At 40.9% G+C, this 24,445-nt stretch overlaps 1 protein-coding gene across 2 annotated transcripts in view; it reads right to left on the bottom strand.

Annotated features, from left to right (window-relative positions):
* Nucleotides 1–24,445, bottom strand: part of BMPR1B (bone morphogenetic protein receptor type 1B) — a 297,524-nt gene that overhangs the window by 6,695 nt on the left and 266,384 nt on the right. For both annotated transcript variants that reach the window (XM_080369111.1, XM_080369110.1), the window contains 8 exons: nucleotides 19,740–19,842; nucleotides 18,678–18,780; nucleotides 12,375–12,471; nucleotides 11,438–11,576; nucleotides 6,017–6,209; nucleotides 5,267–5,564; nucleotides 2,770–2,945; nucleotides 1,254–1,384 (listed from right to left, as the gene is read on the bottom strand). In XM_080369111.1, the coding sequence (XP_080225237.1) occupies nucleotides 1,254–1,384; nucleotides 2,770–2,945; nucleotides 5,267–5,564; nucleotides 6,017–6,209; nucleotides 11,438–11,576; nucleotides 12,375–12,471; nucleotides 18,678–18,780; nucleotides 19,740–19,842 (1,240 nt within the window). The remainder of the gene's footprint in view (nucleotides 1–1,253; nucleotides 1,385–2,769; nucleotides 2,946–5,266; nucleotides 5,565–6,016; nucleotides 6,210–11,437; nucleotides 11,577–12,374; nucleotides 12,472–18,677; nucleotides 18,781–19,739; nucleotides 19,843–24,445) is intronic.

A 24,445-nucleotide genomic window follows, 5' to 3' on the forward strand; every position in this document is an offset into this window, starting at 1 on the left:
CCTTGCTGGGATCGATACTAACAGCATGTCCTCTGGTGTTCCCATTCCTGGACTGCAGGCTCAGAGGGATTTGGCTAGGGAGAGGATGAGGCAGCTGAGTCTTGGTTAGATCTTCCCACACTGGCTGTGGCATGAGTCCTCAAGCCTTCCAGGGAGGTGGTTTTATTTTCCCTCACATTCCCAAACTGCCTACATCTCATGCCACTTAAATCTTTCATCTATCTGCAGAATATTCATCTACACACTGCTGCTCCCAAATGGCAGTTGTCTTCTGTGCCTGTAGAAAACTGAACAACATTAAACTGTACCAATTAACATGATTAATGACCTCTCCTCTATAGCATCTTGAGAGCAGTCAGCAGGTTTTCCTGTGGTACCTCAACCGTTCATCTTCGATCTCATTCTCATGAGCACAACTTTGCTTTGTTACAGATGCTCAGCAGAGAGAGTCGAGATTCTTCCCCAGCTCTCTCAACCTTCTCATTTTATTCTGGAAAGCATTTTCTGGGTCCTACATCTACTCCAAAAGGTCACATCTGTAGCCCTCTTTGCTAAAACATGAAGAGGTACGTGAGCACTGCTTTCTGTAAGATGTAAAGGGGTGAATGATCAACGCCCCTAGGGCAGCTCAGCTACTGTGGTCAGTACTATTGCATATCAATACCGTAAGAGTGAAACTATTATCGTATGCTCATGTTAGTAAAATCATGGTAAAGTCATGCACACCTGTCATCACAGAAAAGCTGTATGCTCATTCCATTTCAAAGAGATGGGAGATTTCTCCCTCTTTAAAAAATAAAAAGGAAAAAAGCTGGAATTGCAGCCCCGCACATCAGTACTTGCTGAAGCAGCTGCTGGTACACCAAGTACGCTGCCGCTACACTGTACGCTACAAAACAATTTCTCTTTCAAAATTTTTGCCTAGCCAATGATTTAATGCTATTAATGCTGGGAGCAGAACACAAAATGAGTGCAAGAGGAAAAGAGACTAAGAAGGTCTGAGCACAGCCTGCTATCACTGTGGGATCTGGTAAACAGCACACGAGGAACCCACTTGCAAGTATCGCAGCCTATGGCCCCCAGGGCTCTGAAACCTGCAGAGGGCTGGGCTCTTTCCCAAGCCCTGTTACACCAGGACTGGTGCTAGCACCAGCAGTAAAGCTCCACCTCACTCAAAATGATGCAGAATTAGGTCAACCTCACTCACTCACTCTGATTAAAAAACACAAGCTGCATTTTAAGGGGGACGATACCTCATCACTGCTCCATCTGTTGGGAAAGGAAGGGCGCAGTCTCTTGATGCACACAATCTCCCGCATGTCCTCGTACGAGGGGTCACTGGGCACAAGGTCGTGGTACGGAAGCTGGTATTCCTCAACTATTCCTGGAAGAAGCAATTAGTTGCCTGTCACTTGCAGAAGACAACTCCCACTACCCTGTTCCCCTCCCATTTTGTAACAGATTGGCCATACTGTTTAATAGATGTACTTCTTAACAGGACTCCCCTGCCCTAGAAGTTTATTCCACAGACAAGTTCCAATGTAACCACTGCCCTGTAAAGACTGGCCAGGTGTCCTAATCAGAAAGCACAGCTACTGGCCAAGCAAGACAGTTTCTACCACTGCTGTCCAGTCCAGCAATCTCCAGTAAGTGATCACAGAAAAAACTAGTAGCATAGAGCCCGTATCAGAGTAATTTGGCAGAGAATTAACCTTGAATTAGGTCTCTCTCTCTTATCAGTGGACCTGATATATATTAAAGGGCATTTCTGTGCCTTTTCAGAACATGGCAAGGCACCATTCTTTGTGCACAGCGATGATGGCAAAAATATTACAGATTGACATCACATCATTGCAATACACTTTACCAGTTTGTAAACACAGGGATCACGTTGCTCATCAGTGAAATTCAGCTCCTCTAGGGAAAGCACAGAGTGAGCATGCAGCACAATACTGCAGGCTTTAAAGATCCATAAAGTCTGGTGAAGGTAGGATAGACCCGAGAGAGACGTGCTCTACTCTCACTTGCCACCAATCTGATAAGTAACTGCTGCCAAGTTATTTCTCTGCATTTAACTTTCCTCAGTGGCAAAATAGAGGTAATGACACCCATCATTTCTGCACTACACTGAACTCTATGTGCAGAAAGTACACATAGCCTACACACACAAGGATGGATCTATGTCCCGAGTCTGCAGCTGGCTGCACTGACTTATCTTTGCTGTCCCCACATTTGAATGCCTGGTATCAGAAGGAAATGAAGCACATCACTGGTGTGACAATGATGTAACAAGTGCCACTTCCCTCTATTATTTTTTTTTACTTGTCCTGTAAACAGATTATTTATTTTAAATAGTGGCACAGCATACCTCCACATTGTTCGTTCTCCTCCTTCTATTTAATTCTAACAAAACAAATAAATCACTATTTTCTTTCTGCTAAATTAGCTGAATACCCCCAGACCAGAAGAAATGTGTCATGATTGGAAAAGGCCCCCAAATATGTTCCATACACCTTCTTCAATGTAGGCGTCCACTGCTTTCAAACGAGCCATTAAAACACAGTCTAAATCTTCGCTGTTGAACTAGCACTGACTGATGCTTTAAAAGAAGTTTCAGGAAGAGAATAGGTATTAAGAGTTACCTGTATGGTTTATCCACCTTTGTTTATTACAGTAAAAGCAATTACCCAGAGAAAAGGATGTAATGCCAGATTTGGATTATAAATGGGTTTCACTGACACAATTAAAAGCAATCTCCCAGCCCTTTACCTCCTGAAACACATCTCCTTGCTATCTCCCAAAGGATGAGTCCAAAACTGTACATATCAGCCATGATGTATGACTGAAAGTGATTTCTGTTCAAACTTTCATCCAGCACCTCAGGAGGCATATAGCGTTTTGTTCCTACACGGGTATTTGGAGGTATGTCTACCTCATTTGTATCACTAGAAAAAAAAAAAAAAAAAGAGAGAAGAGGAAAAAAGGGCATCAAACATGCAATTACGTGTCTTGAAGAGAAAGCAATTTCGATGGGACAAGTAGTAGATTCATACCACATCCACTCTCAAACAAGGTCAAAAGTAATGCATAATCTTAATGGAACAATTCGTACAGGGAAAGCCTCTTAGTGTGAAGGCAACCCTCCTTAGAAGGCTAAGCCGCCTGAGGCTATGGTAAGTATTCAAATGAAGAACCACAATGGAGATAAGACTCAACAGGGATGCTGTAACTTTTGTGAGATTTCATTAGCATTAGCCTGAGCTCTAAGGCTGGTGATAACAATCAAATCTTCATTAAATGCTGTTTTTCCAGCATACTCTACCACCTAATGCTTTAGTCTTAGCAATTAATGGAGGACACTAAATAGCTGGGGCAGAATCACTTAGCTACAGCAAATCAGATCTGCAAAGACAAGTCTTAACAACTTTTTCCTGCATGCATTGTGTTTGATCTCTCCCAACCATTACACATCAAGATGGCAAACACAGATATAAATGTGTGAAAAATACTAACCAAATGTGTCACACCTCACAGGTTGACCAGAAGAGACAATGTATGTCTATCAGGAAGCAAATTCCCATCAATTATGTGACTTTTTTTTCCTGATTAACTCAGATTCAGCTGTATCAATTTTAACATTCATTAAAAGTTTAATATATGATATATATTATGGTTTGCTTCAAAAGGTCCGTTTCCCTTTCTCACCTTCAAAACATATATTAAACATGATGGATACAACAAAATCTCACAGAATAACTATAAAACTTCTGTAATTTTCTTCACCTACAGCATTTTTTTTCACCTACTGTTATATAAATGACAAAAAAAGCTGAGCCTGATATCACCAGTCACCTACAGAGTCATTAAATTATACATACGCATTTCTGTATACCTCCAAGAATGTAACATAAACCTAGTGACCTGCACCACCCTGCAATATTTCGAATAAACTAAGAAATACAGAGAACTTTACTAAACTCATTAGCTTCAGCAGAGCACAGCCCTTTCAACTCTTTTTTTTTGTTCCTGGTTGAGAAATGCTGTCTAAGGAATGATTTGGTATGAAAACAAGCCGAGTAAATAAGACAAATTTCATTTGGACTGTAATAAATTTATATTTCACCTTCTTTTATAGTAACACTTGGTAGCTGGTAGCTCTTCGCTGTTCATACCTAAGCAGTGTGCTGCTCTGTACTTGTCAGGCAAGGCACACCTGCAAAGACTGAACTTCTTCCCTAAAACTTTTACAGTGAACTGTGTATTTCCAAGTTGTTGTTTTCTAGGCCCCTGTTCCTCAAAGTAAAAATATTCCTTTCCCATCTCCTAAAGAAAGGTCAGGTTCATAAAGGAAAAGCCTCGCCAAAAACCTGGCAGATAAGTGAATGTTGGGAAAAGCACATAAACCCAGCCTTTCCTTACACTGAACAATTTCAGTTCAAGATTTGTACAGAATTCTTAAAATTGTTTTTGATACTTCAGGGAGCGCACGGTTTCAAAGCTGACTTCTGAAACTGAAACCTTCGGTCTACGGCCATGTTTCTGTGCACAGAAAAATCAGAGACTCCATAACACACGTCTCCACCACCAGGACCACTGCCAAGAACTCAAGCTCCTTTTGAACAGAGATGTCAGACAGCAGTGAATCCTTTATGAATCCCAGGAGTGAATAAGTCCTACTTGTCTGCTCTTTCTAAGCTGTTTAAACACACAACCATTTTTTAAAAATCAAATTTAAAAGCCATTTAAAAAATCAAATCTATACTTTCGCAATTTGATTTGTAGGAAATGAAACAAAAGACAGCACAAATGGGGTGCTTTTCAATAAATCCCAATTAGTAACTTGTGCAAATGATTAGTATTTTTCTATATAGGTTGTGAGTAAATTATCTTGGATCAGACAAGCTGAAAGCTTCAGTGACAAGTTTACTGACATGACTTCAACCTATCAGCGCTACGTCCTTTTAGCATGTGGTAGCAATAGTCAGGTTGCTACTGAAGGCCAAGTGAGGAAAACAGAACCTTTACGCAAATGCAATTAATGTGCTCAGTAATTAAAAAGTGACTATTTATACACCTGCATTATGTGTTTATGTGACATTCTCACCCACACAGGTATCCCCACCTCACATACAGGTGAGCATAACCTGAAAGGTAGGCACACATACACTGCAGATGCTTACTCACACACGCACACTTGCTCAGACAATTAAACCAGCGTCTGCATCTGATTTACCAACCTCTTCTCACCTTCCCTACTTCTACTCACCTGATAAATTTAACAGCCAAGCCCAAATCTGCTATACAGCAGGTACCATTCTTTTTCACCAGGATATTCTTACTTTTTAGGTCACGGTGGGCAATAGCAGGTTTGCCCTGAGTACTGAAGATCTCAGTGTGCAGGTGGCACAAGCCACTAACGGAGGAGTAAGCCAGTTTTAGCATAGCTTTTGTGTCCAAGGTAGTAGATTTTAGATAATCATAAAGTGAGCCATTCTCATGGTAGTCAGTGATGAGATACAGCTGGGTCCAAGATCCTGTACCTTTAATGTCTGCGGCAATGAATCCTGAAAAAAAAAAAAAAAAAAAAAAAAAAAAAAAAGAGACTTTCAAGTAAATATTTCTCGTGGCTTTTCTTGACTGCTCAGAACTCTGGACTGTCAGCCACTTCAATATTTTTATTTTATTAATATATTTGATTTCTTTCATCTTCCTTCCATGCAACTATGCCTCACCTCATAGCCTTTAACATATTTTCAGAAAGCCCAGATATGGAAATACAGGTGGCAGAAACAGACATGTGGTCTTTGGACTAACAGTCCCCAAACCTCATTATTTTTGAACTTTTATTTATGTTTCAGTAATTCTTGAAACATCTGTCTTCTGAAACATGCTGGGTGGCTAATTGCAAAGCACAGCAGGTAACAAAGCACATAGGAAAGGGCATCAGACAACAGCAAATAAAAATTATTAAACTTAAACTGCATACTACCAAACAACTCTTTTTAATTTCACTCACCGAGGATATTTTCGTGTCTCATCAGGACAGTCTGGTAGATTTCTGTTTCTCTGAACCAGCTGGCCTCCTCCGTGGTAAAAAACACTTTCACCGCTACCTTTTCACCACGCCACTTTCCCATCCAGACTTCTCCGTAGCGACCTTTCCCAATCTGCTTTACCATCTGAATCTGTTTTGCAATGGTCCTTTGAACCTGTGAAATGCCAAAATGGGTGGTTACAGCTTCCTCCACAGAAACCTTCTGCGTTCACCTCCCTCCTGTGCAGCAAGCCTGGTGAAAGGGGAATACAGAGCCATTGCAACATGGATTTCAGCAAAGCTCCACAATGTGGATGCTCCCCGTTGCCCCCAGGACTCAGTGCTGCTGAGACCATTCCTGCTACTGTGAAGAAGCCTTTCCATACACTCCCATAATGCACTGTTGCCTCTCAGGAAAGTAAATCAGTCTGTTGAAGGAAACATTTGGCTACAAGGACTGGCATTTTTGTTTTCTTGTAGGAGACTGCCATTTTGTGGAAATTTTTTTGGTCATTTTTGGAAGAGCTTTGACAGAAAACACTCCCGGCCACTCCAACCCAAATCAAATTCCAAAGGGGTAGGTAACACATTTTTAATTAAAATGGGAATATTTGTTACATGCTCAAAGCCGCTGAGACTCAAGGCTAGGGCTCACAAGAGCCAAAAGCATAGCAGCCCTCCAAACCTAGCAAAATTACTGACAGCAGCCTCCTATCACCTTCCTTGAAAATCCTATGCATAATGATTTCAGAACAAATTCAGTGTTAGGAACCTCAACCACTACTTACACAGTCAGAACCCACGTGCTTACATTAATATTAATAATCATCATTACATAGTAATCAAAAGTAAGATTTTTTTTTTCCCAAAGATATGGAAGGAGAGATTTAAATCTGCCCTTTCTAGTGTCTGTACCAGCTTTGCCAGTGGCTGTACTGTGAACTGATGCAAAAGTCAATCCGTTTGTGCAGTTGTAGCATAAGATCAATGTACTTGGCAGCATTGCAGAGATACCCTTCATAAGGATGGCAGACCTCATGTAGCAGATGGACTGATTCTACATTTAACAACCTTTTATGACTACAAAAAATCTTGGACAAATGGAGGTTAATATATTCTGATAGGATTGGAGCGTGCCTGCGGGTGACATATTTCTAGAAGTTCACAAATGAAAACTCAAGTAGATGTTGCAACAAAACCCACTGGTGGCCAGGGCTGACTCAGCCTCACCCTGTAAAAGGAGATTAACACGTCACGCTCTTGTGCTCCAGTATGGCCAGTTCAATTCACAGCTGAATGATTTTTGGTTTAGTAGGGATCTCACCAGATTTTGCAGGAAAGTAACTTACAGCCTCCACTTCAAGGAGTTTTTATCTGGCCCAAGCAACTGGAAAAATCTGGCCAAGGGCAAATCCAGCGTCTCTTGGTTTTGCCACCATCCATATACAAATTTCAAGCAGTTTACTAGAGCAAGTGTGCACTGTCTGAATTTCTATGAATCATATGCATTTCCTTTAATCCCAAATATTTTTGCGATCTTGGCTGACAGACATGATCAAAACTTGATTTTAAAATCGTTTGTTTCCTTTGTTATCCTTGGGAGGTTCAGTGGAAACTACCAGTTTAGTAATGCAGAGCAGGACTGCCACAACCCCACTGCAGCATGAAGGTATGTCCAAAGATGAACTCAAAACCTATTAGGTAAAGTCTATTATAATTTGTTTTGTAAATAAATTACTGGGTTTCATTATTAGACAATTTAAAGAAGAAAACCACAGAGTGGCGTTTATGCAAAGCTAGTTCAAAAGTCCTAGCTTTCTTCTGTCATTTAAACCAAATTCCATTTTTTCAGCCCTCCAATGTATTATTAGACTTCCAAGATGATGGCTTCAGTGCCATAATTTTTTATTAGCATCAGTGAAAGCCAACAACAGAGATCAGCCCTACCTTTTAAAATTGACTTATTCTCTTTTATACCCTCATATAGTGATTGAACAATAGTTGTATTACATTGGATTTTTGCTGTAACATTTTGTAATGTCATTTTAGCTTTGTTACTTTCTATTTCACCCATTTTAAAAATGCATCCTGAACAGTAATGCAGTTATAGCAAATAACTTCATTTCTGTAAATATATGTAACGGCATCATAAAGTATGTGGAATTACAATACTTAATGATGAAAAGTTCCTTATTAAATTAGATTAAGAAAATGAAAAACACATTTCTTTATGTGTTTTCAGGTGGCAGAATACTATGTGAAGGACCTTAACCTGGTTTCCTCTTGCTAGAACTGGTCAAGCAATTTCCTATGAATGATTTATTTTAAGGAATCTAGCCCTTTCTTGAATCATAAATTGATCATGATTTCTAAAATAAATCAGTTAACCAAAATTGCTGGATGAACTGACTTCACAAACATGCTGAATGATGTGTTCATGTGAATTATTTACACTGAAGGGGGTTGGTTTTTTTTAAATTTTCAAATCTGTGTATTTTGCTGCTTGAGCTCTGTGAGCAGCCAGGTAAGGTTACATGGACCTGCTTCCTCTCCCTGACTGGAATCAATCCAATTACCAACTATTTCTACTTTCTGCGTTTTATTTTTCTGATGTTCAGCTAAATGCACTCAGCTACTGCAGATGAAAATTCAACAAACCAACCTTTCGTAACTTTAGTATTTTGAACAGAGAACTGCATACTTACGGCTGGGAGGCAGTCCATTGAAAAGCAAAATACATTGGAAGAGGAATAAGGAAAAAAATACACGAAAAGGTAGAGACCAAACTGTAATTCAGCAAACTCTTCACACAGACCACTGAAATAAATGTCCCTAATGTCTAATTTCCTTCCCTGATTTTGCATATGGATCCACAGGGGCAACAGCTTTGCCTACACTCCTTGCTGTGCCAAGGCCAAGGGGGGGTCTTGCCTGCGCGGACTTGACTGTGCACCCCGGTTTGTTGGCTCAAAGCTTTTATTTACAACTTCCTGGTTTAAAATTTGATTGGCAGCATTTGACCTGCAGCAAACCCTTCTGTCAGAGCCACGGACAGGTCAGGAGAAAGAAAACTTGAATGTCAAAGCATTGATAAAAACTCGGTTAAAGCTTGTTTTTGGTATCATATTTGTAGTCATTAGAATAAATGTTCTGCACAGAAGGAATACATTACTGTTTAGCATAAAGTGACATTTTGTAATAAATATGCATCTTACTTTCCTGAAATAATAACTTCGGATGTTTCAGTCTTTGAGTAAGAAATAATAGAGTTAAAATGAAGCTCTTCCACAGTAAAGTCTACAGCGTTACCAGGCACTTTCTATATACTTGTTTTAGACATGGGCCCAGAGGAATTAATCTGTGCATTTCTAGTGAGGCTGTAGTGGTTGTAGCTGTCAGGGAAATGCAGTAAACATCTATTACCAAGTGCAAGATTCATTATAGCTCTCGTTTTTCTTCTCTTCCACAGAAAATCACTACTTAAGGGGAAAGTCTGAGGGAAAAATGTATGCCTTTTCATAGGCAAACAGAGAAGGGAAAAGAGTGCCTTCAGGAAGTGGCTCCAAAGTCTCTAGGCTTGAGAGAGGAGAGAGGAGGACTGGCAGAAGAGGGGATGGATTCTGTTTCAGAGAGGACTGGCACAGCTCTGAGAGCTACTGAGCAATGACCAGCTGGGATGCCACCTTGGCCATTACAGCAGTTAATTAGCAGAAGTCAGTTTTTCTGTCCACCGCAAGAACAGACCTGGAGACACCAGGAAGACCATAGCTCCCATCTTCAACCAGCTCACAGAGACAGAGGAAGGCATAAAGCAAAATGGTCACAACCAGCGTTGCTCCAGCTTTACTGTCTCAAGGGCATCCTGGGATGAAGTATGGAGCCATGCACTGCTATGAGGTGCCCCAGGGCACCTGCTGCCCACGTGGGCTGCTGGAAACACATCCTCTCAGAAAAGAACAACCAAGTTCCTTGTGTTTTCTCTAAATTATTGTATTATTTCTATCACTCTGACAGGTAGGAGCACCAAATGCAGACCAAGAACTTGATGTGGCAGATGTTATGCAAAAAAAAAACCAACCAAAAAACAAAGCAAAAAAAGCAAGAATCCCTCACAATTAATTCAATTGGAAGCACTCATTAGGAATGCTTCTAAATCGTAAGCATAATCCCTTCCTTTCCACGACTACTAGAGGGACACTGGCATGGGAAATCAATGACAGCTTTCTTAAAGCGTAGACCAAAATGACGGAGTTTCTCTCAACAGAGAAAACTACTGCAGGTTTTCCATGCCCAGCACCAGCCACAGCACCCGCTTGCCAGCTGGGCTTTTCTTCTCAGTAGTTATGTTAATTGTCAGAAAATGGGACTTAGAAAAACCCCAGAACTTTATTTAAATGGGACTCTAAGAACTTTTTCCTGACAGAACAAATCGAGTTTAGTCAGATTTTCACGAGCCACTCATCCTATTGCTTCATTTTAAGGAATTATAAAACTTCCCATTTTATTTCTTCTTTAGGGTGCAGAAAAAAGATGTGTGGGCAAAAACCAGATAGATAGTACATAGTACTTGGAAACCAGACAACATCTACAGTAATAGGATCACTACAAACTAATAGGTTTGGCCGACAGGAGGGACAGATCATCTCTGAAAAATGAACTCTAATTAATTTTCTCAGAGGCAGTACTTTAAATAAGTAACCTGGCCTTTTTTTTTCAGTGCTAAAAAACAACGGTGACCCGAGAAACAAAAAGCCCTGGTGAACAGGACTGTTTTGCCACAGAAAGCACAACTTCTGCCTTTTCAGCAGGTGAGCTCGGGGGCTCGGTCGTGCTGGAGTCGGTTCAGAAATAATTACCAGCTCCATCCCTGTGCCTTTAACCTTTGAGACTGCCACACTACAAGGAAAAATGATTTGCTCTCAACTTCTGAATGCAAACTGAAGTCTACACACAAAAAGCTTCCAAGACTGATAAATTACAGTTCCCTTCACATAAAGACGATGTGTCAGTGTTTGAAATGCTATGGTGTGTTGCACATAAAAAGCAAGAAAATAAGATCAGCCCGCCAGATGCTGTCCTGTACACTGGGGTAAATCCTAAGGTATTTCTGTGAGCTCTATTAGCCTGTACTTATGCTATGGTATCTAAAGTAAGGAATGAGCTGAAGTAAAAAACAAAAAAAAAACCAAACAAAAAAAAAAAAGGCTTAGTCTACAGGAAAAGAAGTCTCCTGCTTCCAGAGCAGCTGTTCTCCAGCTTAAACCTTTGTAATTTCTGGGAGAAATAAAACCCGTAAAAAAAACCCTGAGGACACATAAATATAACTTTTTGTGCCTCATTTTGTTTTGTTCCTCTGCTCATCTTTCCTTTTCAACTTACATTAAAATAATATTACTTCCTTACCAGGAGAGGGAGCCCGGAGCCGCTCCCTGAGCTCTGGGACTGCTCGATCAAATCCTTCAGGGACTCTCCCGGGGGAATGTAGGTCTCATCCTGCTCCAGCCCAATGCTGTAGTGCGGCCTCGTCTCTTGGCGTTTGTATCTGCCGTTTCACATGAAAGTGAAATTAGCTTTGAATACAATGAACACATGTGCAATGAATAACGCACATCGTCCTTCACGATTGCTTCATTTGTAGACTCACATCTTCTTCTGCTTCCCCGAGGAATATGCTGCACTTACTGCTCAAAATGTTCTATTTTATTTTTAGCAACCGTTTTCAGCATCAAAACTCTCACTATAAAACTCAAAGACCGTGCAATTTGGTGTAAGCTTGTAAAGAAACCAAATGTTTTTCTTTCAGAAACTTAAAATACGTTTGAAACACAGACCAAGCAAATACCCAGTTTTATTTTACTGACTGCAGTGGATCTTTTAGGAGCCAGAGGAGGTAAGGTCATGGAATCTGGGACTATTTAAAAAACATGACAAATTATTTAAACATAATGTATGTAGATTATGGTAACATTCTAGATACATTTACTTACATTCCTCTATCCCTCTCTTTTTTACGATCAGTTCTTCACCACATAAACACACTTAGAAGCCTCAGGTTTATTTACCCTATATAAAATTGGTCCTGTGGCCTTCTCAGACTCAGTAAGGAATAATCTGTGCTTCTACCTGAATGACTTTTTAGGATGTTGGGCAAAAGATGCTATATGAAATACATCACACCTGTGGCTAGCATGAATAAAATGCACGTTTTTCCTCATCATAAAATTACAGTTTCTCACTTCTTTTCCTTAAGGTTCACTTCAGTTTTTTCAAATTCCTAAGTCTGTGAAAACATAAATGTTGGGAGGATCATTAACAAGCTGGTAAAGTATTCCTTATTTACCTGAAGTAGCAGAATATGATGATAAGCACCAGAAGTATACTGCAAACAGTCACTGAGATCAGCAGGGCCTTGTGGTGAATGTTTCCTTCAGCAAAGTCTGGGGTTAAAAACAAGGAAGGTGGAAAATTTGGAAAGGGAGGTGGTACAAAGTCAGTATCAAAAGACACACATGCCTTAAAAAGTACAGCAAGCACAAGATCATTTCCTTTCTTTTCTACCGAAGTCCTGTACAAAATACCCCTGGTTTCCCCAGACATTTTGTGCCCTTCCTTTTGACTGCCACTGACCAGGGCAGAACCAGCACCTCCAAAAGCGTATTTGATTTTTCAGCCCTAACTCAGGCAAAACAGCACCTTGATTTGCAATTCCCTGTTTGGCTCTAAATGAAAAATCAATTAAGACCCATAACTCTGCATCTTAATCTAAGTGACCAGCCAGGACATAGAAAAAAAGCCTCTATCTCAAATCACTCTTCTTAAGTAGCATCCTATCAAGCCGTTAATATAAAAAAAAATAATGAATAATTGCATTTATCCCAGGAGGGGGGGAAACAGCAGACCATCCAACCCCCAAGAAAGCAGGCCACAAGAGGCTTTGAAAGTATATTTCCATCACTGCAGAATAATCCATCTCTTGGATCCTGTTTTAAACACCTGAGCAGGAATTTTTTCCTCCATTCGCTCTATAGCAGCCCTGCGTGCCAGCAAATCCTTCCTATGCTTCTGGGCAAAACTACCCTTCCAGCAGCTATTCTGCAAAACACTTTGAAAATTAAATATATTAAATAACTTGTAGAAAATGCCGTCATGTAAAAACTACGAAAACGTTTCAGTCAATCCTTGCATGGGAGGCCCATATTCTCCTTTACAGTACACCGTTAATCTCCGAATTTGTATTCTCAACTCTGGCAAGCAAGTCTGACATTCATGCATGCTCCTCTGCTGAAAAACAAAGAAACCTAGCACTATTCTTTTTTAACGTCCCCTGCCCCCCAAACTCTCAAAATTATGGTATTTCAGAATGTAAATGCACATACTGCCCTCCCAAAATTGCGATCTGGTATAACGCAAATGAGGACTATGTTTTCTGAAGCCCTTCCAGCCTTGCTGTCCTGCATCTTTCATGCTAATGCCCAACACATCATAAAACACAAGAAATCTATCCGTATCGACTCATCCTGGAACGGCACTATTACATTTCAGATTTACAAGGGTAATGAGACAAGCAGATTCCTAAGAGACTCTTGGTTTACTGTCCGGCTCTTTTATTTTAAAGATCCCGACTCTCCTTCTGTTTTTTGCCCCAAACTATTTTTCTCCTTCCCCTTTCCACTACAAACAGAGATTACCTACCAACACACCTTTTGATCACACTGGTCATGTTTTAACCCCACATTACCTGCTCCAGGAGCATTAATGATGTAAACATTCAAGACACGGCCAATGCCTTTGAAAGGGGACACTGACACGATGTCTATCAGGAAAACACAGAAGCCCATCACTCTCCCTGCCACAGCAGATTTCTACCTGGCCTGCCACTCTGAGTGGGCTGTGAGCCAAAACTGAGAGCCCCCTGGGGAACCCTGACCGCTCGGCAGGGCTAAGGGCTCCAGTTCATGCTTCGTAAGCAGCCTGTTTCAGCCAGCCATTTCCCTCTAAAACGTGTGGTTTGTAACAGTTTAAAATGTCACGGCCCATCAGCAGAGGAGAGGATAAACAGAGCACGCAGACCATACAGAGGGATTTTACACCTACGAGAAACCTGGGTATCTGTCCGCAGCTATAGTTTTCCCACTTCACAGAATAAGTCACCCTGGAAGATGGGCTTCTGGGCTCAGCAGTACCAAAGGCTGATGTCAGATGCAGAGGGAGCCATACAGATCCCTTACTCATACTTCTGAACACTAGGCATTGAAGCCATGGCAGTCTGCGCATTTACATACACACGCAATATGTTGCAAAAATTGTTGAACTTGTAAAGCGTCCACACTGTTCCTGCTGCCTGCGTGTGCGTCCTCATACGTTCACTTGGGAGAGGGATGATAAAGGTGCTGAAATCTTGAATGAAATTCCAAGCATTTTTAGGGTTTAAGTGATCCAAACCCTGTTCTCAATGTTTCTAACGGGCTTCTCCTATTCAGAAAAGTAAATAAATGCAGTTTGAGTTGCCCATAGGCCAGAAGGCATTTTGGAAGAGCCGTGTAGCTCTCAAACAAACTTTGGACTCTAACACAGCAAAAATTTTTGGTACCTAAATGCAACTATGTGAAGCAAGTGCAAGGAAAGCGTGCAAGACAGAAAGGAACATGCCTTGACCTCTGTGCCGGGAGTGGCTGATGCGGACTGCAGCAGCAGCGATGCTTATGCTCTTGCAGCAGGTGATGTCCCCCATGCTGGCAGTGTCAACTAACATAGCTTTAGCAGTGGTTTGCTATGCACTGCATGGGCATGTAACTGGCTCTCACAGGAGAGGAGAATAACTTCCATATGTCTTTATATTTATTTGGCTATGTATGATGAGAGGTAAAACTGACGATAAGTGAGCAATGGTTTCACCTTTCAAATACTTTCTGCATTTTCGAAGCATTTTGGCAGAATTTCATTTGTTTGCTTACTGGAGGACTTTATAAACCCGCTGGTGCACAAACAACACAAGATTAAAAGCACACCCCCATTCCTACACCAGCAATGTTTGTTCTGCTGAAAAAAGCCAGGCTGGTGCTGCTGGAGACCAACTCTTTTCTCCTCCTACAGCCCATGCTGTTCTCATAGAGCAGCAGGACAAACCAACCTCTCCCTGCATCATCTTTGGCACCTCCTTGACCAGGCAGAGGGATGGGGCAGCTCAGCTGTGAGTCTGCTTGATCACTGGCTCCTGGGCTCTGTGGTGAAGACTGTCATGGGTACCAGTCAGTGCCAATTTGCATGATGGAGATACTCTGTCCTTTAAAAAGTCCAGTGCTGTGCTTTTTAATGTTAGGTTACTTGGCAACTGCGACGTGCCAAGCAGCAGGGTTATGAAAATAAGCAGTAGCTTCCATGGAGGCAGCAGTGAGCGATTACCAGGAGCATGGTGGGGGCAGCACAAAACAAACATGCAGTAGATTTAGGAAGCTTTTTCACATACTTTGGCTGGCCCAGCAAACAGCACATTAACAGTTTTGTATTGTATGAACACAGTTGTGCGTGCTGGTGTCAGTGGTGAGCAGCACAGAAAGGGAGAGATGGCAACAAAAGGAGGGTCTTCGATGATACCAAGCTGCTTCTCAGTTATTTTCCCATGTTTGTCCCCTCCTCCACCATTTGCTCCCCTCACTCTGCCATCCACAGGACCTTGCTGAGCAGTGCATTGAAAATGCCACCCAGCAGGTTCAAGGGAGAAGTCAGCATATCAAAGGGAGAGGAGGTTCTCCTTCCTCCCCAGGTCCCTCCAGTTCACAATGTTACGGTTATCCAAGTAAAAACTGCAGTGAAATCTGAGGCGTGGAGACTGTGTGCACACACCAAACCCCATCATTCCTCCAATCATTCCCTTGCCCATTCATCATGAGCTCTACAGGCAGGGAGCCAGACACGGTGGCACCACCACTTCTGCTTATATAGGCTCTAAATCAGTAAAGACATATTTCTCCTTTTGACTGGTCTCAGCCTGTGCTTTTGCTGGGATTTCCAGGAATATCTTTTATTGTTTAAAGCAGAGGTGTTGTATGAGACCCAATTATGACTCTCATTTCCTTAGTAAGACAGATGTACAGCTGGGATCAGGACTTCATGGTTTCTCTGGGGTATTTTCTCCTGCTAGTTCTGTACTGAGATGAGCTCAAAACTTAGGCTTAGCTGTTGTTTCTTCCACCTTGCTTAACAAGCCTTGCTTTGACCAGTGCTAAATCTTCTGGCTCCCACTTTTGTGCATATGGTCCTCCTTTCTTTTTGTGGGGGTGGGAGGGGGTGGGGTGGGGGGTAAAACCCACTTTCCAGCACATGCCAGGTCTGGAAAAGCACTCTGAGAAACATAAGTCGCTTGCCTTTGTAGATGTTACCTTGGTGCATAGGTTAATTTGCAGTTCAACAACCTCTGACCTGCAGCTGGATGCTCTCCTTAGACTGTTTCCCATGAGATATGACCCCAGACATAAGTTCATTAGAAGCCAAATTTCTGTTTGCTTTTTTCAGTGCTGAGGAAGATACATATTTTTCATGGAAACCTGGAGGTCAGAGGGTTGTTCCTAGAAGCTTGTTTTTAAGTTTATCTTCTCTTTCTTGGTACTTGCGATTTATGTTAAATTTAATATACAATTCTAACAGTACTTAGTCAATCACAGCCTAATCTAAATGTTTCCAATAGAAACAGTGATCACAGCCATAGTACTGGGCACTGGCAGCAGCGTGTATTTGCACACAGTATTTGCACGTGGTTGCAGTGAGGATCTACAGTGTAAACTATGGTTTTTCTCTGAGCTTTCATACCAGGGTGCTGCACTGACAAATTCAAACAGGCCTAAAAATAGACACCAAGAATGGCCTATGTACTTAAGGCTTTAATAACAGTGCTGACTTCAGCCCTGTCCAGCCACATTTAATAAACCAGCTCCTGAAATGTATTTCCACAATATACTATCAGGATACTGGTAGTGCGAGAGTTTATTTCAAACAAAAGCCTCCGAATATGTGGAATGAATATATCACCTTCTGTTTGTCATGCTAAAATAGACAACTTTGCAACACAGAGCAGCTAGAATCCTGTTCCACCTCTCTGAAATTTTTCTTTCAACAAATATTCCCTCTTCTGTTTAAGGGGTCTGCCACCATGGCACCCAAGTGATGCTTTATTTACCCCATACGCACACAGAGCAAAACCAACATCGATCCAAACAACTTCTGCCACTACAAAAAGCTTGTTTTATTGCTTTCTGTATAAACAGCAGATAGTATTGCCAAATAACTACAATCTTGACAAGGCAGATGTTTAGTGCTAGGCGTTGGTTCAGTATTTTTAAGTAGTTTTAATGTAGAATAAACTCAGCCAGCAGCAAGAAGAAATCAAGGCAGTGTTTTCCAAACTGAAATATTTATTGATATACTAAGTAAGTGTGAACAAATACTGACTTGTTCTTGGAGCTTCTCTCTCAGTCCAAAGAACTTTTTAAAATGAAAAAAAACAAACAGTAGTACATAACTCTTATGTTGGAAGCCAGAATTTTATGAGGTTTCACTGACTTATTGGTTTGCTAGTAAACAGTGAAATATTTACATACTACTCTCCATAGGCCTGATTCTGCAGCCCATCTGTGCAGAATTTCATAGGTGTGAAGGGAACAGCTTACATGAGGGAATGCTTTCTCTGAGCATGTCTCTGTGTAGGTATCTGATGTTTGTGTAATTAAGACTGCACCTACACACTGATCTGGATTTCAAACTCAGAACGCCACGTTACAAATTGTCCTGCAACCTTGAACTGACTCTCGCAGGCTAAACTCCATGCTGACCACCACAAATCTTGCCAATGCCAAGAGTTTATCATGGATGAATTCATACTTACTTAGGAATACATTTCTACAGAACGTGTTCTGCAACATCCAGCCTAAATAGTGTTACCAGCTTTCAGAAAGTGATGTTCAAACAAACGAACGAAAAAGCTAAAACCTTGCCCCAGAATCTACTAAGTTAATACATGTTAATTGGTTCTCAAATAAAAAATAATTAAAAAAAAATTAGTGCATGAGTTCTTATTTTACATTCTATTTACAGCTACATTTTTCAAGCAGAAGATCTGCTTTAGTGGCTAGTTATTGTCCTAGTGCTGGATTATCAGCTCTTTTAAAAAAGAAAAGCTTAATGGACTTCAGTCAACTTGAACTGACTGATTAACCACTGGAGACCTGGTCCCAGATGGGAATTATGAACAACAGCGATGCGTGTTGCAGGGACTAGAAAGAAGATTCAATTGTACTATCAGGCTAAAACCACACACAGCATGAGACATCCTCTGCCATGACTGACCTGAGTCTCTGGGATGATGTCTGAGAGCCAGCAGGTCAGTGCTAGGACAATATTGTGTGACTGCTGCACCTGGTACTCACTGCGTGTATGCAACTTGGAGTAACAGCAAGTGTCAGCAACCGCGGGACAAGGCACTGCTCCCCACATGACCTATAGGAATTCTGTGATACTATTTAATGCAATTCATCTCTCTAATCAGGTGCAGTTGAAGGGGAGTGCATGGGGTTTGGCTTTGTCCCATCCTAAGGCACAAAGAGCAACAACAGGAGAAGATCAGTTTGGGACTGGATTTGCTTTGCCTTACCTCGATTTTTCAGGGGTGGCAGCGTAGGGTGAAGGTGTTTGTTACAGTAATCCTGGCCTGTGCAACATTCAATAGATCTTCTTTGGTGTGGAATAGGAGTGTCCTGCAACAATTTGATAGAAAGCAAATTAATTACCTGTGTTGTAAACACACACCGTCATTCTGGCACTTGAGAGAGAAAGATGCACTTGCTAACTGGACCGCAGCCGGTTACCGATTTCTAGGACATGTGGAGTAAGGATTTCTGCCACAGAGCATTTCCAGCAACATTTCATCTAGGTAATTAAAAGATTAATTCACCCCTAATGTATTTCTGCTGGTGCCCTAGTGCTGCAGAAGGGACTGATTCACTCTATTGGTGCACGACAGAACTGTGAAGGTCACATAAGTCCATCAGTTAGACTTACATTACAAAAATAAGTTAACGTGGGTATTCAAAACAATTTAGCCATAATAATACAGAAACTACTGTGTGGACTAATTTAGCTGCTGCTTCTGCTCTTGTGGGAAGCTGGGTAAAATACCTTCTATGGACCTTGACACTTAGACTGTTCCTGTACTTATGTAAAATCATTTAAGCAAATGTTAGGAAAGGCAAACACTTTAGAGCCACCTTGCTCCCTTGCCCATACCCCTTCCATTCCTGCAGTGAGATTTGTTCTCCATCAGGTGATCACTGTGCCTGAAGGGAATTTCTGGCACCAGAAATACTAAACCAAGGTGCAACTGCATGTAAGATATAAAGGTTGCTGCAGTCCATCAAGTAACATCCTAACAAACTTTACCTTCCATGGAGACTTCAGGAATTACGACTGCATTTCTCTAAATTCAAACTTCCCCTGAGAAGTGCAAAACCCAAAAACTTAAGTCATGGTTAGGAGCAACTATAATATCACCATTCGGGGATATAAATGCACTCCCCTCAGAAATGAATGCGAAGTAACTATCTGCCAAATGAACAGAAGTTAAAAGCATGGGCATAATAATTGTAAAAGTTCACCACACTTCAACTGAAAGCTACCAAACGAAGCCAAGCGACACTGGCAGCAAATGCTTGCTTACCCGACACTGGAAGTCTGAGCCCTCTAATCCAAGGCATCCCTTGGTAACTAAATGTCCACCGGACTCATCTTCCTCTATTATGGTGAAGCAGTAGCCATCAGTGCTGAGGGTTGGAAAGAAAGAATCAGGAGAAGGCTCTGAGGAGAAAAAAGTGCTGCTGAATATAGTCTTAAACTTTGTTCCTTGCAAGGCAAATCTGCCATGAACAAACTGAGGCACTAATGCAGGCTGGAAGGCTCAGGCAGCCCAGAAAATCTCTTGCAATGCAGTCCAAGAGCCGACAGCACTGTGGACCAGCTCCTGCACACACAAGGGAGGCTCTGCCTGGGAGCTGACACACTTACCTTTCCAATATTTCACCGCTATGAACCCCACTAACAAACAGGTCAATTCTCTGCCTAAGGTCATTAGTGTATCAAGACTTTGGAGATGTATATAAACACAAACATCAATGCTACAGCAGGTCTGCCTTGTGCGTTCAAACAAGGCGTGGATATTTGCACCAGGTTGGAGACCTGAAGAAAGTAACATTTTGAGACACTAAATGTAAAATATTATTAAGAGTGATTTGTGATTCCTGTTTTAACCATACCACAAACTGTGACACTCTTGCCTATGAGTCCTTGAGTTATCATCAACCCTTTCATAACTGTTTACTTGGGTTATAAGGCTAAAGTGATCCATAATGCTTCCGTTTACAAGAACGTGCACCAGGGAGGACAAGTATACTTACAGATGGCTAGATGGTGCTGGTGATAAATGTCCTTCCTCGATGAAGGTCAAATGCCTGAATACTACGGAACGAGGGGGAGGAGGGCACGAAAAGGGTACGTTTTACTGAGACTGCTGTATATTAATTTCTCAGCACGTCACGTGTGTAAGAAACACAAATTAGCTTCTTTGAAGGAAGATGATCCAAAACCAAAGAAAAACTCTTTAATATAAGACGTTTAAGTCACATAAAAATAAAACATTCTGTTAATTTCTCCAGGAAAAGAACACTGGTTATGATTTGCAATGAGCATTTTTCAGAAGAGAAGAACCAAACTCAGTTAAAACAAGGAAATAAAAAGAAAAAAGGATTAGAAAATTTAAACGCAGCAAAATTTCATATTATTTGCTCCTTGAATGAAAGAAGAGTCTAAGAGAGCAACAGCAGCAAAGGCAATGAAGATGTAAGAAACAAGAGGCACAGTTACACGTATAAGAGATTAATACAATTTGTAAGCATTAGCTACACGACAGAGAGATGCTGCATAGGATCACGTCAAACAGATGCTGTGGCATATTTTTATATTAGTGGTGCAGGGTCTAGCCACAGTAAGCTTATTACTTCAAATAATAATCTATCAGGGGCTACTGACTTTGGATTTGAAAAGTAACCAGTTGCATGTTACAAATTACTTTCCTGGAGAAGCAAGCCATGACTTCTACCCTTCTTTGACATTGTGCATACAAGCAAGGCAAAGGAGACAGCAACCCTTCTGGGCACCAACCACCTTGATTTTATTGCTTAAGCTTAAAAGATAGGAACAATAGGATTGCCAAGACCAGAGACTGTAAGGAATCCATTAGAGTAGAATATTGTATTAGATTAGATTTTATTTGTTTGCATGGTGCCTTTGATCCAAAGTAATGAGTAAGTTTAACCCAGGGGACAGAGCAACAAACCAATAAACTGCAATCGAGTAAAACACAAAAATGAACTCCGCAGCTAACAGTCCCCAGCAAAAAAAAACCCACACAAACAAGGGAAAGCAGGGGAATGGAAATTGTTTGCAAAAGGGAAAAAAGAAGCAGGAAAGTCACCCATTTTATTTCCCTTTTTTTCTGACTTGCCATGGGACTCAGATTCTTAGCTCATTTCTGAGAATTAAATTCAGGCTCCTCAAGCATTTTAGTCCCTCTGAAAATTTTACTTCAAATTTAAAAAGATAAACAAAATTAGAATGGATAGAGCAAAATTAAAAAGTTATAAAGTTCCAACAATAAGGATAAATCACGTTCTTTACAGACAATGGTAATGAAGGAAAAGTGTGAGAATTAAAAATAGCAAAACTGAGCAAAATAAGCATTAGTACCACTTGTTTCTACCTCTAAGAAAAAAATAAAGACATTTTCATGCAACCTAAGAACTCATTATCTTACCAAAAATTTCTCAGGTGTGTGGGCAAGAGGTAGAAGTGACTCTTCTGAAAAGAAAGAAGTATCTCTACCTGCTTCCCCCCTCCTCTGCCCCCAACCTGTTCTCCAGGTTCACAGGATGTCAGAAGGACCACACACTGCAAGTAAAGGGCAGGGCATACCCCTGCTGGTTTATTGATGACCCTACCTCGTACCTGCCTATGGTAGAAATGAAACTGTTCCTACTATTAGAACAAGACAGAAATAAGTCAGGTAAGTCTGCATCGTCTCCGGGTTTATGTTTATTTTGGTGACTGCACAAATAGAAACGTATGTACATCATTGATACACGCAAAGCAAAACAAAAAATCTATTCTCTATTTCCAAGCAAAAATGTGTAGTACAGAATTATTATTTTCTTAAACTTTGTAATTTGAATTCTGTGTAATTTAATTCCATGAATGGTGTGTAAAGAAGTAACTCAACCTGATGTTACTGAAAACATCCGGGTAAACATCTACTAAAGCATCATCTTATTAGAGTATGGTGCAGGAGAGAGATTAAATACATTTTGGGTGTGATCATTAATAAGCACAGATTTGGTATGTCATGTATTTGCCAAGAGTGAATTTTTACAGCCAAGTCAAATGCCAGGAAAATAGAGAGAGAGTTAACAGTGGAAACACTGACAGACACTGATGTAGAAGGTGTTGCTACAATTACAGATTACCAGAGAGAAAGAGGTGATCTTAGCTGAGACCTTTAACTAAATGTCAGAAGAGAGGAACAGAGGCCAACAGCTTTGCAGCTGCTCACACAGATGTCCTCACTGGCCAACAGCCATTTCTCACAGAGGATGCGATACCTCAGCTACCAAAACTTGACTGCTGAAGATTTCCTGTCCTGCTCTGTGTGTGCATGATGCAGCCAGGGATGGCACTATATATAACTTGGAAAAGCAATGTCTTTCCCTCATTCAGTGCCTATCACAAACAGATGGTTTAAATAACTTGATGAAAAGATCCCTTACCTTTGATTTTATTTGCAATTGAGTCCCTATGAGTATTATTATTATTGTCCACTCCTCCTTTTTATACTTCTGGTTTTGATACGGGAAGGAGCTACAGTATCTTTTCACCTCCATCCAAAGCAACGTGACAAGTTTCTGCACTGTTTTTAAAAATTCATCAAAAAATGTTAGATTACATTACGTTAAGAAACTGGGAAGTTCATATTCTTCTGTAAAGAGTGGCTGAAATAATCTAATTTGAAAATTGGCTGACTCCCAGTTTGTATCTAATTCATGTATGTACTTTGTCGCATCATTCACTTAAGGAAGATGAAGGCCAAATTTAGCAAAATACTGTCTTTGGACATCATCCATAAAACAAAAAGTCACTGTATATGTGTTCAACACTGGCTAATTTTTCAGAAAAAAATAATATAGTTAGTGGCTGTCCATCAGGGAAGTAATGTAAAACCAAGTGAGAGGAGCATCACACAGTTGTTGAGCCAGATGTACCTTCAGATGTTTGCACAGCTACTCTTGTTACCTACAAGAGTAACAGAGCAAAGAGGCTGGCTTACAGCAGGCCACAGTTTCTGGCCATGCTAGTGTCCAAGATGGTGATGCTGGACCTACCATGCATGTTCTGCTGTGTATGGTACCTTTTGGCTCTCTGAGTGCTCAATGACCCTACACATGGAGAGAAAGGAGGGTACCCAACGCATCCTAGCAGAGCATCTTCTCAGCTATCATACATAGGTCAATGAATTAATATTTTCTCTATAATATCTGCTCATACTATTCTCCCAGAACTAAGACATGACCCAGCCCACCAAATGTGTCTTGCATTCTCTTACTAAATCCCAAATCAGATCAAACAGTTCTTCCTGACATGCGGGGTCACAAGGCAGAAAACAAGCCGTAATGCCAACCTATGAGGGAAAGCCCTAGAAACTCTCTAGGCTTCATGCTGAGTGTATGAGATTTGACAGGTCTACAGACCTGACAGCAGAACGTGGAGTATGGCAATAGCACCAAGCACGGGTACTTCTGCATTTTCACCAGGGCTCTTTAGCGCCTTTCACTTATGTGCAAAATCCATCTCAGTAGATGTGAGAACTATCAAGAAGCAAATAGTCAAAATAAAGCTACTCATCTTCCTCTTTTCCCTTTTGCATTCATCCCTTTTATCTCCAAAATTTAAACAAAGACCAAATTTTTTCTTTTACTTGACCTCAAGATTACACTGCAGTTGAATCTGTATGATGTAGCTGCTTCTTTAATGCTGGGAGAGACTTTACATGGATATTTGCTGGTTTGGATTTTTTTTTTTTTTTATAAATAAATTCAGTATCAAAGGGAAGTCTTAGGCATTCCAGTACTTTCTGCACACTGATGCCAAAGTACTCCCACATGCTGAAAAACTGAGAGTTAATGCAACATGTCTCAATACAGGGAGACTGGACTTGCATTACTATTTAGCTTAAGGTTTATATTGAATACCTAATGGGCGAGCCCTGAACAAAACTACGAATGAAGAATTTCTGAGGCACAGCTAAGAAGTGTGGGAGGGGGA

This window comes from Falco punctatus (genome assembly GCF_963210335.1).
Source record: "Falco punctatus genome assembly, chromosome: 1".
Classification (NCBI taxonomy): domain Eukaryota; kingdom Metazoa; phylum Chordata; class Aves; order Falconiformes; family Falconidae; genus Falco; species Falco punctatus.